We start from the raw sequence: 10872 nt of genomic DNA on the forward strand, positions 1-10872 counted from the left end.
GTGAAAGGCTGGGTCTGGGAGGAGTCTCCTGGGGCAGTTTCTCCTCTCTGTTCTTGCAACAACAAGCTGTGCTGGATCTTCCCACTGAGGCACCCTGCTTGAGGGCCCCCATGGAAGGAGGATGGTCTACTGCCCAGCAGATGGCCCCAGGACCTCCTTTGCATGCTCCCTGACAGCCCTGCAGTGGACGCAGCAGAGGGCTCATCCTGCCAGGGCTCACAGCTGGACATCCAGTCCTCCATCTGCGCACGGAGCCTTGTCTGGGGGTGACTTTTGGGGTAAGGACCAGCACGCAGGGTGGACAGGATTGTCCCAAGATTATGTGCTGGGGACACGGCTTGAGGGACAGCAGCTTTGGAGGAAGAGCCCAGCGTACAGGCACTGCACCTGCAAGAACCTGCTTTATTACAGAGACACTGTGAGGGAGTCAGCTCAGACCTAGTGTTAGACACAACTTTATATGGGCACCAGGTGAGACAGAGCAGTGTCAGTGAAGGTGGAATGAATCCAACCATTTGTGTAGCAACATGGTGAAATAAGAACACTAACTATAGCAATAATACAAATAAAGTGAATAAACAAAGCTCAGTCCTGGTACAGGACACAGTGGGAATCATTTGTGGACAGCAATGGCAATGTTACCAGTGCTGAAAAATGTCCATGAAATCACTTTCCTCAGGGCATCTTTGAGCTCCTTGTTCCTCATGCTGTAGATGAGGGGGTTCAATGCTGAAGGAACCACTGAGTACAGAATAGTCACCACCAGATCCAGAGCTGGGGAGGAGAGGGAGGGGGGCTTCAGGTGGGCAAACGCGTCAGTGCTGACAAAAAGGCAGACCACAGCCAGGTGAGGGAGGCACATGGAAAAGGCTTTGTGTCGTCCCTGCTCAGAGGGCATCCTCAGCACAACAGTGAAGATCTGCACATAGGACAGCACAATGAAAATGAAACACCCAAAGACTAAACAGACACTAAACACAAGAAGCCCGACTTCCCTGAGGTAGGAGTCTGAGCAGGAGAGCTTGAGGATCTGGGGAACTTCACAGAAGAACTGGTCCAAGATATTGCCTTGGCAAAGTGGTATGGAAAATGTGTTAGCAGTGTGCAGCACAGCATTGAGAAAACTACTGCCCCAGGCAGCTGCTGCCATTTTGACACAAGCTCTGCTGCCCATGAGGGTCCCATAGTGGAGGGGTCTGCAGATGGCAACATAGCGGTCATAGGCCATGACTGTGAGAACAGAATACTCTCCTCCTAACAAGAAAAAAAATAGGAAGACTTGAGCAGCACATCCTGAGTAGGAAATAGCCCTTGTGTCCCACAGGGAATTGGCCATGGATTTGGGGACAATGGTGGAGATGGAGCCAATGTCAAGGAGGGAGAGATTGAGGAGGAAGAAGTACATGGGGGTGTGGAGGCGGTGGTCACAGGCTACGGCTGTGATGATGAGGCCATTGCCCAGGAGGGCAGCCAGGTAGATGCCCAGGAAGAGCGAGAAGTGCAAGAGCTGCAGCTCCCGTGTGTCCGCAAATGCCAGGAGGAGGAACTGGTTGAGGGAGCTGCTGTTGGACATTTTGCTATCTCCAGGCATGGGGGACTGTCCGAAGAAGAAAAGACATTGAGAAGTTAGGAGAGACTTTTCAAGCAAAGAAACCCCAAATGTTGCAGTTCTCTCTTTGAGCTGGAGGATGATCACACTCATACGTTGCCCTAGAAAGAAACCAGCCCCTGCTGAGAGCACATGAGTCCAGTTTCAAAGTGCACATCTCCAAACTTCTCACCCTTTCTCCAGGTACCTGACGGAGCTCTCCACACTCCCCTTCTAGGCAAGGAGACACAGGACTCTTTTCAGATGCCCACATACAGCCTCCCACCACCATCTCCATACTCTCAGCATCTCTGCACCTTCCTCATGGGTCTCTCAGATATCACAGAGATGCTATGAGGCAGCAGTGCCTTTCTAGAGGGCAGCATGCAGCCTGGCAGGACACCACAGGGAAACGGTCAAAGGAACCTTAGGACTGAAGATGGGCTTGCCTTAAGGGAGAGTCAGCTCATTTCCCAGCTCCACGGACTGCATTTCCTGGAGCACCACAGGTTAGAAGGGGGCTGGGGCAACCTCATTCCCATGCAGACCCCTCTGTTCCACAACTTGCAGCATCAATGTCTGAACTGCAGCTGAAATCCCCCAACCCCAGAAAGCCAAGAACAAGAAGAGGAGCATCATGGACAGGAGAAGAAACAAGGAGCAACACCATGATCCTGCTGCCAAGGGAGGCAAGGAGAGAGACAGAGAAGCATTCTGGAAAGACTTCCCCTTACCCAGCTGGGCATGCCACCTCACAGACAGTGACATCACAGTGCAGTCACTCTCAGCCCCCTTGTCAGGCAGCATGAATTGGGGCCATAGCAGGAGAGATGCCCCTCTCCTCTGACGCAGGTCTGGCTGCAGAGGAGGTGGCTCATGCCCTGGAGTTCCCTCTCATTCCCTGCCCATCTCTGCTGCCTGGAGCTGTCCCTGCTGCCAGCTCTTTCTCTGTCACAACATCTTCTCCCACTCAGTGCTCACAGACCCCATCCCACCTGCTGGGTGCTCAGTTCCGCCCTCAGAAACCTCCCGGATCAGGGCACTCTCTAGGGGCATCTCTGTGCATGCACGTCCTAAGGAGCAGGTCACATAAACTTCTATGAGGCCACAAAGGTGGTGTTGATGCTGTCTGCAGGCTAACGGGGGGATGAAGCAGCTTCCTGAGGTTTTTCACAGACCAATTAATCTCTGAGAGTGAAGGTTTAGGAGTCCCACTTCCTTGACGAAAGAGAAAACTTGTTCCTTCATTCTCCCTGCCAAAATTAGGAAACTGAAAGTGCAGATACCTGAAGAAAAGCTCCTTCCCTTTTGAATAACCCTTCCTTGATCTCCTCTTGAAAAGGCCCTTTGGACATCTCCTGCGCATGATCTAGATCTGTGAGCAGCCCTGACGCACGCAGCACCCTCTCAGCAGGAGAATGAACCTGCCCTGCCGGGGCTCGCTCCTCTCTCCCAGAGTTTCTCCCCATAGTGCTGTGGGGAGCTCCCCAGGCAGGCTGAGGGCTCATCCTCGCAGACAGCACAATCACTGCCCCGGGTTCACAGCATGCTGAGGTGCAGGGACACTGCTCTGAATCACAGCCCTGCGCAGACCTGGGTGTGCTCCCTGGCTTCACACCCCGAAAGCCACCCCTGGCAGAATGGAGCTGCATGCCCTGTCCCTGTGACAGTGTGGCAGGGAATCCCTGCTCTGAAGCATCTCTTCCTCTGCCTATGCACTGGAGGAGCCGGGAAAGCGATCCTTAAAAATCCTATCAGTGATGAGAAGGTATGGGTTTAGAAGACCCCTCCAGGAACCTCAGTAGCATTGCCCTGCAGCCAGAGACTTACTGTATTAAGGGCTGTGAAGATTTCTCCCACAAGGAGCTCTCCTCTGTCCTCCCACTCCACACTGCCTTTCACTTCTCTCTGCCTTGTCTCATCTCATGTCAGCAGCAGCAGGCAGTGCCCAGAGCCCTGCTGCTCTTTGCAGAGGAGCTGCTCCTGCACACAGCTGTCTCTGGGCAGTGCTGCCTGGTTGCCATGAGCTCCCTCCATCCCCAGAGCCTTGCCCTACTCAGGAGCAGAGGCCCAGCTGAAATCATGAATTTTTCTGTCCCTTGTGCTCCCTCCTCCTGGGAAATGTTCACTGCAATAAACTAAAATGATCACCAATGGGCCCTATCTAAGCACTGAAGGAAGACTGATTCCAGCATTACAGATTGTCTCATCAGAGCATGGTTATCTGCAAGAGGTTAAAATGTCCCACTCTGGAAGCCCCGATTCCTATCCCTTCACTAGGCAGGAGTGGTAGAAGCAGGAAGGCAGCTCATTTACACCTGGTTCAGGTGCTGACTCAGATGAGTCAATGTGGGCATCTCATTCTGGTTTGCAAGCCCCTGGGCTGGAGGGGGATTCAGCAAACTCCTGTGAACTGCACAAACACACAGCAGGTGGGATTCCCCTTCCCAAGCTGAAGTGTGCACAACATAGATGCCTGCATGGAAGCTTCTTGTCTAAACTCCGGTTATAATCACTGGAGATGGAGGGTGGGAGTCAGTTGCCCATGACAAACATCTGGTGACACTGGAAGAGACAGAGGTGGTCCCAGGCATGTGCCAGTGTCTGCTTGCTCTGATGGAGCAACTGTGAGACCCACATCCTTCTAGAGCATGAGGTGGGAGCAAGGTGGGGAATTCCCTTGGCCAGCTCAAATGAGGCTAGATGCCCACTACTGTTAGAGCACCCCTCACTATGATGCTGAGACACATGGAGATGCCTACAGTGCAAACTGTTAATTGAATTCAGTGCAGACACTTGATTTAATGACACAGAAATAGTCTGGCAGGGCCACGTCAGATGCCTGGGGTTTCTAGCATAACTGCATGGGTGGGACCTATGGGAAAACCATGCCCCTGTGGAGTGGTTGCTAGGCAGACAACCCAGGTTATCTCAGGCTTTCCTACCTGTGCCCAGACAACTGCAGCCCACCACTGCCTTTAGGCCAAGTCCATCCCGACTGCATTCAAGTGTGCTGCATAAATGGGAGGCACATCACACCAAGGTCTCCTCCCTAGTCTCTGCTCTCTCAAACCCTTCTTGCTCTTCTCTGCCTGAACCTCGTCTCACCCCCAGATGATATGAACAGGAACTGGGCTAATGATGACCTCAGAGTGCCAAGTCATAGGCTACCCAGGCCCAGGGACTTCTTCAGTGGAAACCTTGTCCTGCCTGGAGTTCCCTTCATCTCTGTCACAGGTCACAAGGTGCTACAAATCAGCTCAGGCAGCCAAACCCCTCTCCTGCCATTCCTGCACAGCCCAACTCTGTTTCTCGCTGGCCTTGGGCACTGCAGGATTTGCTCTCTTAGTGGGAACCTCCTTTCACCATCACATTGCCACCTGCTATCTAGGCCAGCATGTCTCTGCTCTGAAGTGGGGCCATTGCACACACACTGTCTTTGGCTCTTGGTAACAGGTTTCACCACAACCAGTCTGCTCTCTGTGCACAACTGGTGCTCTGCAACCCTGATATATGCAAATGTATGCAGCCTGGGGTAGAGACAGAAGCAGATGGAGATGTACAAGCTTTCGCAGGTGTGAAACATCACTGGAATGACTGAGATGTGGTGGGATCACTCACATGACTGGAGGGTGATGCTTGTGGGGTACAATGTCTTCAGGATAGACTGTCAGGGAAGATGAAGAGGGAGGATGTCTTTTGTGTGAAGGGGCAGCTCGGATGTGTGGAGCTCTTCCTTGGGAGAGGCAAGGGTTTGGGTGAGTGCTTGTGGGTGAGCATCACAGTAGGGGTGACATCATGGTGGGAACTACAGACCACCTAGTGAGGGTAGGGAGGTGGATGCAGTCTCCTTTAAGCAACCTGAGCAAGTCTGTGGATTACAGGTCCTGGTTCTTCTTGGGGGGACTTTAATCCCCCTGGCCTGAACTGGAAGGGCAAACAGCAGAGTGCAAGCAGGCCAGGAGGTTTCTGGGGGGCCTCAAGGACAACTTCTTTGTGCAGCTGCCAGATGAGCTGACGCGGGTGATGCTTTCTTTTATCTGGAGATTTCAAACAGGGAGGAACTGATCAGGGATGGGATAGTAGGAGAAAGGCAATAGTTACATCAATCTTCCAAAAAGGCCACAAGGACAACCTGGGGAGCTGCAGGCAGTTCAGTCTCCCTTGGGTGAGGAGTGAATCATGCAGTGAATCCTTTCAGATCACATTTCTGGCCACATGAAGGGATAGAGACCTCCTGAGGTCCCTTCCACCCTGAAGGTGTCCATGATTCTTCCCACTCCCGATCTTCACTTGTTGATGTCGGGGAAAGCACGCAGGTGCTCCATGACAGTGAAAGTAGGCCAGCTTTCTTGTCCTCCTCCAGTCAGAATTATTCAAATGCAGGGCTTCTTGGCAGGAATCCTCAAGACAGTCCTGATAATTCCATTGCTTCACTTTTAATTTCCTTGATTTTTTTTCTTCCCCCCCCTTCTAGGCTTGTTTCTTTTACCATCCTGATCCCATCCCATACAATCACGCCACCCCTTCTCACCCTTAACTCATTGGCGCTGTTTTGGTTTGGTTGGTTGTTGGTTTTTTGGGTTTTTTTATTTTTGTTTGTTTTGACAAAGAGGAGCTTCAGTCCAGAAGGACCTTAAGAAACTCTGATGATTCAGACAACAAATACCTCATGAAGATTTACAAGAGAAGTGTCAAGTCCTGCTCCTAGGTGGGAATAACCCCATCCATGAGGAGAGGTTGAGGGACCTGGGCTTCTTTATCCTGTGGAAGACGAGGAGAAGGGCAATAGGTGTAGGATCCTGTGACTGCTTGAATGGTGGTTTCAGAGATGATGGAGTTTTTCTTAGTATGGGGAAACAGCATGAGAAAGGGAAGGAGCCACAAACTGCATCTTGAGAGGTTCACACTGGACTTCAGGTCAAAAGAATGTCACTTGTAGTGTAGTGCTGAGGTGCAACAGGTCTCCCAGAGGGAGTCTGTGATCAGTCCCGGTTCTGTGTTTCAAGGAAAAGCAAGGGAGAACAGGAAGACATCAGGAGAGGCAGGGAGATCACGGGGTGAGAGCAAGGTGGGGAAGCAGCTTGGGTGTGTACAGTCTGCAGGGAAAGAGTCACAGGCGTGGGAAAGCATAGGACAGCCTGTGGTGGAGATGGCCAAGGGCACTGCCAGGACTGAAAGCTCCCAACACAGCTAGGCCTTTGTCCTTTTGGCTATGGCTGGTGTCTCTGCCTCCAAGAAGATGCTGTTTCCATAAAGCACTGTGGCCTTGCTGCCTCCTTGTCCCTTGGGAGTCCACGAGGTGCTGTATCATGGTCCTGCACTCGGCATTGTGCACCCACACCCTCACACTGGTCCCAGGAAGAGCCCTGAGCAATGTGTGATGGAAAGCATCACCCTACCCAGGGGCTGGCTGTCAGGGCCTGGTCACTCTGCTTGATAACACACATCAAGGTTAACTTGGCATCACAGCCACCCTCACATTGCCTTTGCCTACCTGCAATCAGGGCTTCCAACTTTCAGCTCTAATCAGCCCCTGGGGAGCCTTTCTTGGTAACTGCCCTCGGTGGGACCCATTATTTTTCCAAGAAACTTTTGATTTGCTTCTTGAGAGGTTGTTTCAGCCTCCTCTCAGTGTCTGAATTTCATGGGCTCAGCCCCAAATACACCAAGGCTCATTAAAATACAAAAATCCCTAAGGAGTCATGCCTCTTTCCATACTTTTCTTCAGTTCTTCAATTCTTGTGTCGCTAAATGGAAAGTTTGCAGGAGTGTATTGGAATTAGGAAGATTTCAATGAGCACCTGAAAATAAAGATGTATTCTTTTTAAGCTTTCTTGATTCTTCAGTTTTCAGAATAAGTCATACCCACATTAGCCAATTCGTATTGACCCACAGTGTCTCCTAATGAAGTCTGCACATGTAGGCAAAGCAGTATTTTTGATAGGAGACATGTATGGAGAACATTCCTCCCCAGTACGCCAGCCCTGCCTTTTCCCTCCTCAGCCACTGGGGACATCAGATCACTCTTGTGAAAATCGAACCTTTTGCCACTCAAGGCTGTAGCTGAATGTTGCAGCTCATGTGCACCAATTCCCACCTGCTTTCCTTCGAGAACTAGCTGCAGACAGACACAGAAGGATTTGTCTTAATTGCAAAGAAAGAAAAATAAACTTCATCCAGTGTCATAAGAACTAAAATAGAATCCTCAACTGTGCACATGCCCAGAGAGTCTGATGCAAAGATGACTTTAGAAATGACCAATTCAGCAGGATATATGGAAAAATGTGAAAGGTTACTGAGATTAAATCCACAGCCTAAGAGACAGAGCAGTGGTCATGCAAGTTAATGGGCAGATCGATATTTCTTCTCCCGAGACTAACACTCTTCCTGAAGATTTCCATTATTTCATCATAGGAAAACATTBACATTAAAATTAGACAATCATTTGAGCTGAGGAAAGTGTGCTCCTATTTTTGAAATGTTGAAAACAGTTCTTCACCTTTCCAGGCAGAGCTCAGCTGTCCAAACACAAGCACCCAGTGGCACTTGGAGAGGCCCCGGTGTCTCTGAGGTCCCTGCCTGGCCCTGGAGACTGGAGTCCCTTGGAGCTGCAGAGGAAGGCTGGGCAGAGGGGACCAGGGCACCTGCAATAGCACCACCTGTCCATGACCCTGTGACTGCATCCCAACCCCAGTTCTGAAAATTACTTTTCTTTTTGGACAAAAAGGTAATGCATAATCGCCCCAAAAGACTAGTTTACAAAACAGAACAAATCAGGAAAGATAATAACTCAAAAAATATAAAAGCTGTAAAGTGTAAAACATTTCTCTGCTTTCAAACTTTTACTTAATTTCTTTCTTGTTTCATTTTTAAAGGAATTTTCTAACCATTTCTGTTATAATTTGGCCTACACCACTAAACAAGATATTTTTGTTTCTCATAGAGACCCAACAGCTCAGAAAACCACCCCCTGCCCATGGCTGTCCATGCCACTCCTCACTCTTTGCACAGAGCACATCGCACTCTGAGGTGTCAAGCTCTCTCGACTGATGAGGAAAGCAGGGTGACCAGCTTCAAGGAAATACTCTGCTTCTGGATGGCCAAATTTGCACAAATCTCGACATACCTGTGTTACTGTGACATTTTAAAGGAGTCCCTAAATCATCTCGCTACACTCCCTTTTCATTGTACAGGCAGGCGATCATCTATGGTAGAAGGCAATCAGGTTGGTCAGGCATGGTTTCCATTTCCCCTTGATCAACCCATGCTGCCTCTTCCAGGCCTTCTCCTTCCTATGCTTGGAGATGGTTTCCAGGAGGATTTGCTGCATCACCTTCCCAGGGACTGAGATGAAGATGACCAGCCTGTCATTCCCCACACCCTCCCTCTTGCCCTTCTGGAAAATGGGTGTGATGTCTGCCTTTTCCCAGTCATCAGGAACCTCCCTGATTACCCTGACRTTTCMTAGAYRATTGGGAGCAGYGTTGMAGTGACTCCAGCCACCTCTCCCTGCACCCTGGGGTGCTTCCCATGTGGTCCCATGGACTTGTGTATTCCCACTGGGCAAAAGTCCTCCCCAGCTGCATCGTCCTCTACCATGGGTGAGGCTTTGTTAACACAGATGCTGCCAAAGGACTCAGGGGCCAGGGAGGCCTGTCAGTAGACAAGACCAGGAAAAGACAAGGTGAAAGAGGCAATGAGCTCCTCAGCCTTTCCCCTCTCTTTGTCACTACGTCCCCTGCCCCACTGAGCAGGGAGAACACATTCTCCTTGGCTGCCTGCCTTGTGCTGCCAACGTCCTTACATAAGCCCTTCTGGTTACCCTCCCCATCCTTTCCTAGATCCAGCTCCAGCTCCAGCTCCAGCTGTGCTTTGGCTTGCCTAACTCCATCCCAAACAAGATGAAATCCTCTCTCCTACAGTCCGGAACGGTGACTCTGTTATTCCTCTTACCTCTCCACCATCTCGCGGTCACTGCAGTGACAGACAACCTCCACATTCACATTACCATCCAGCCTGAGCTTCACGCAAGAAACCAAGGGGAGGATGGCACCATCTACATAGACGCGCAAACTGCAGAGGTACAGAAATCACACTGCAGAAAAGCTTGCTCTTCTCCCCTCACCACTGAGGGGATCCAGGCAATGGACTTTCAGGTGGTTGAAGGTGGATGCAAAGAATTTCCGTTGTAATGTAGATATGCCTGAGGCAGTGCCTCCCAGGCTGCCCTTACAGTCAACGCGGAGGAGGAGGTGTTCACCTGCTTTCTTTTAGATGGTCACATAAAGCACAAAGTTCTCACGTCCCAGAGACATTTGTTCTGTGCTTGAAATGGGGCCTGAGATCATAGGCTTTCAGGATAATTCAGCTTGAAGAGACCACAGGAGGCCTGTAGTGCAAGCTGCTGCTCAAAGCAGGGTCAGGTAGAGCGTCAGAAACCAAAAAAATGCCACTGCCAAAAGACTTCTGGGGTGATAGAGAAGGAAAAGGCAGTAGAGGGTTGACGGGGTGATTCCATGGAAAAAAGGCTTTCCTTTTTCCCCTTCTCCCAAGAATGAAATCCTCAGCTCTCCAGAGAGAAGCTGGGACACAAACTTTGACACTAACATGGAGGCGGAGAATCTCCTGAGTCCCTTACAGACAGAGGCTGGTCCAAAGTCCACCACCCCAATGGCACCAGACCCCCAGGCATGCCTGCCTTCTTGCCAGGCACCCTGCAGCCCCAGGCAGGAGGTGTGCGGGGAAGAGAGTGGGGTYTGCAGCCTGCAGCCCTGGCCTCCCAGCAGGTGTGGTGGGACCCTGCTCCTCTAGATGAGACTGGGCTCTCCTGCACTTCACCAGGGTGAAGCCTGCATCCCCTCCAGCTGGTTATACAGCTCGGCAGGAAGGGCCAACACGGGAAACACAATCTCTCTTTCGGGGAGTAAAGAGCGAGAAGGGAGGGCAGAGGGGGATCTGCTCATGCCCTGGGCAGTGATTCCCTCCCTGCAGCCAGTACAGCCCTGCTGATGCCCTGTAACCCATGAGTCCAGGGGAGGGGACTCCGATCTGCTCTGGCTCTAAAGATTTCTCAGCGCTTCAGACCCAGGATGCAAAGCACCGGTCTGGGGACACTTCAGCAGTGGAAGGGCCTGAATGCCTGGTGTGTTCCTGGGAACTTCTCTGTAGTCTCCCGGCACTGCTTTGACTCCTGTTGCACATGGAGCAGAGACTCCTTTTGAGGATGACCTTGCTCACTGTGTAGCTCTGAGGACAGGCTTGACCAGGCAGTCCAAATGCCA

General features: G+C 51.1%; 1 protein-coding gene across 1 annotated transcript; it reads right to left on the reverse strand.

Annotated features, from left to right (window-relative positions):
• Positions 1-613: 613 nt before the first annotated feature.
• LOC112961567 (olfactory receptor 14J1-like) lies at positions 614-1573 on the reverse strand. The gene has a single exon (XM_026056892.1). The coding sequence runs from the start codon at positions 1571-1573 to the stop codon at positions 614-616; it is 960 nt and encodes a 319-aa protein (XP_025912677.1).
• Between the last annotated feature and the right edge of the window lie 9299 nt (positions 1574-10872).

Source organism: Apteryx rowi, unplaced genomic scaffold (genome assembly GCF_003343035.1).
Source record: "Apteryx rowi isolate R43461 unplaced genomic scaffold, aptRow1 scaffold_1339, whole genome shotgun sequence".
In the NCBI taxonomy this organism is placed as follows: domain Eukaryota; kingdom Metazoa; phylum Chordata; class Aves; order Apterygiformes; family Apterygidae; genus Apteryx; species Apteryx rowi.

What these genes read in the sequence shown, in the direction of transcription:
- LOC112961567 (XM_026056892.1), bottom strand. Translation starts at nt 1,573, where the DNA reads ATGTCCAACAGCAGCTCCCTCAACCAGTTCCTCCTCCTGGCATTTGCG.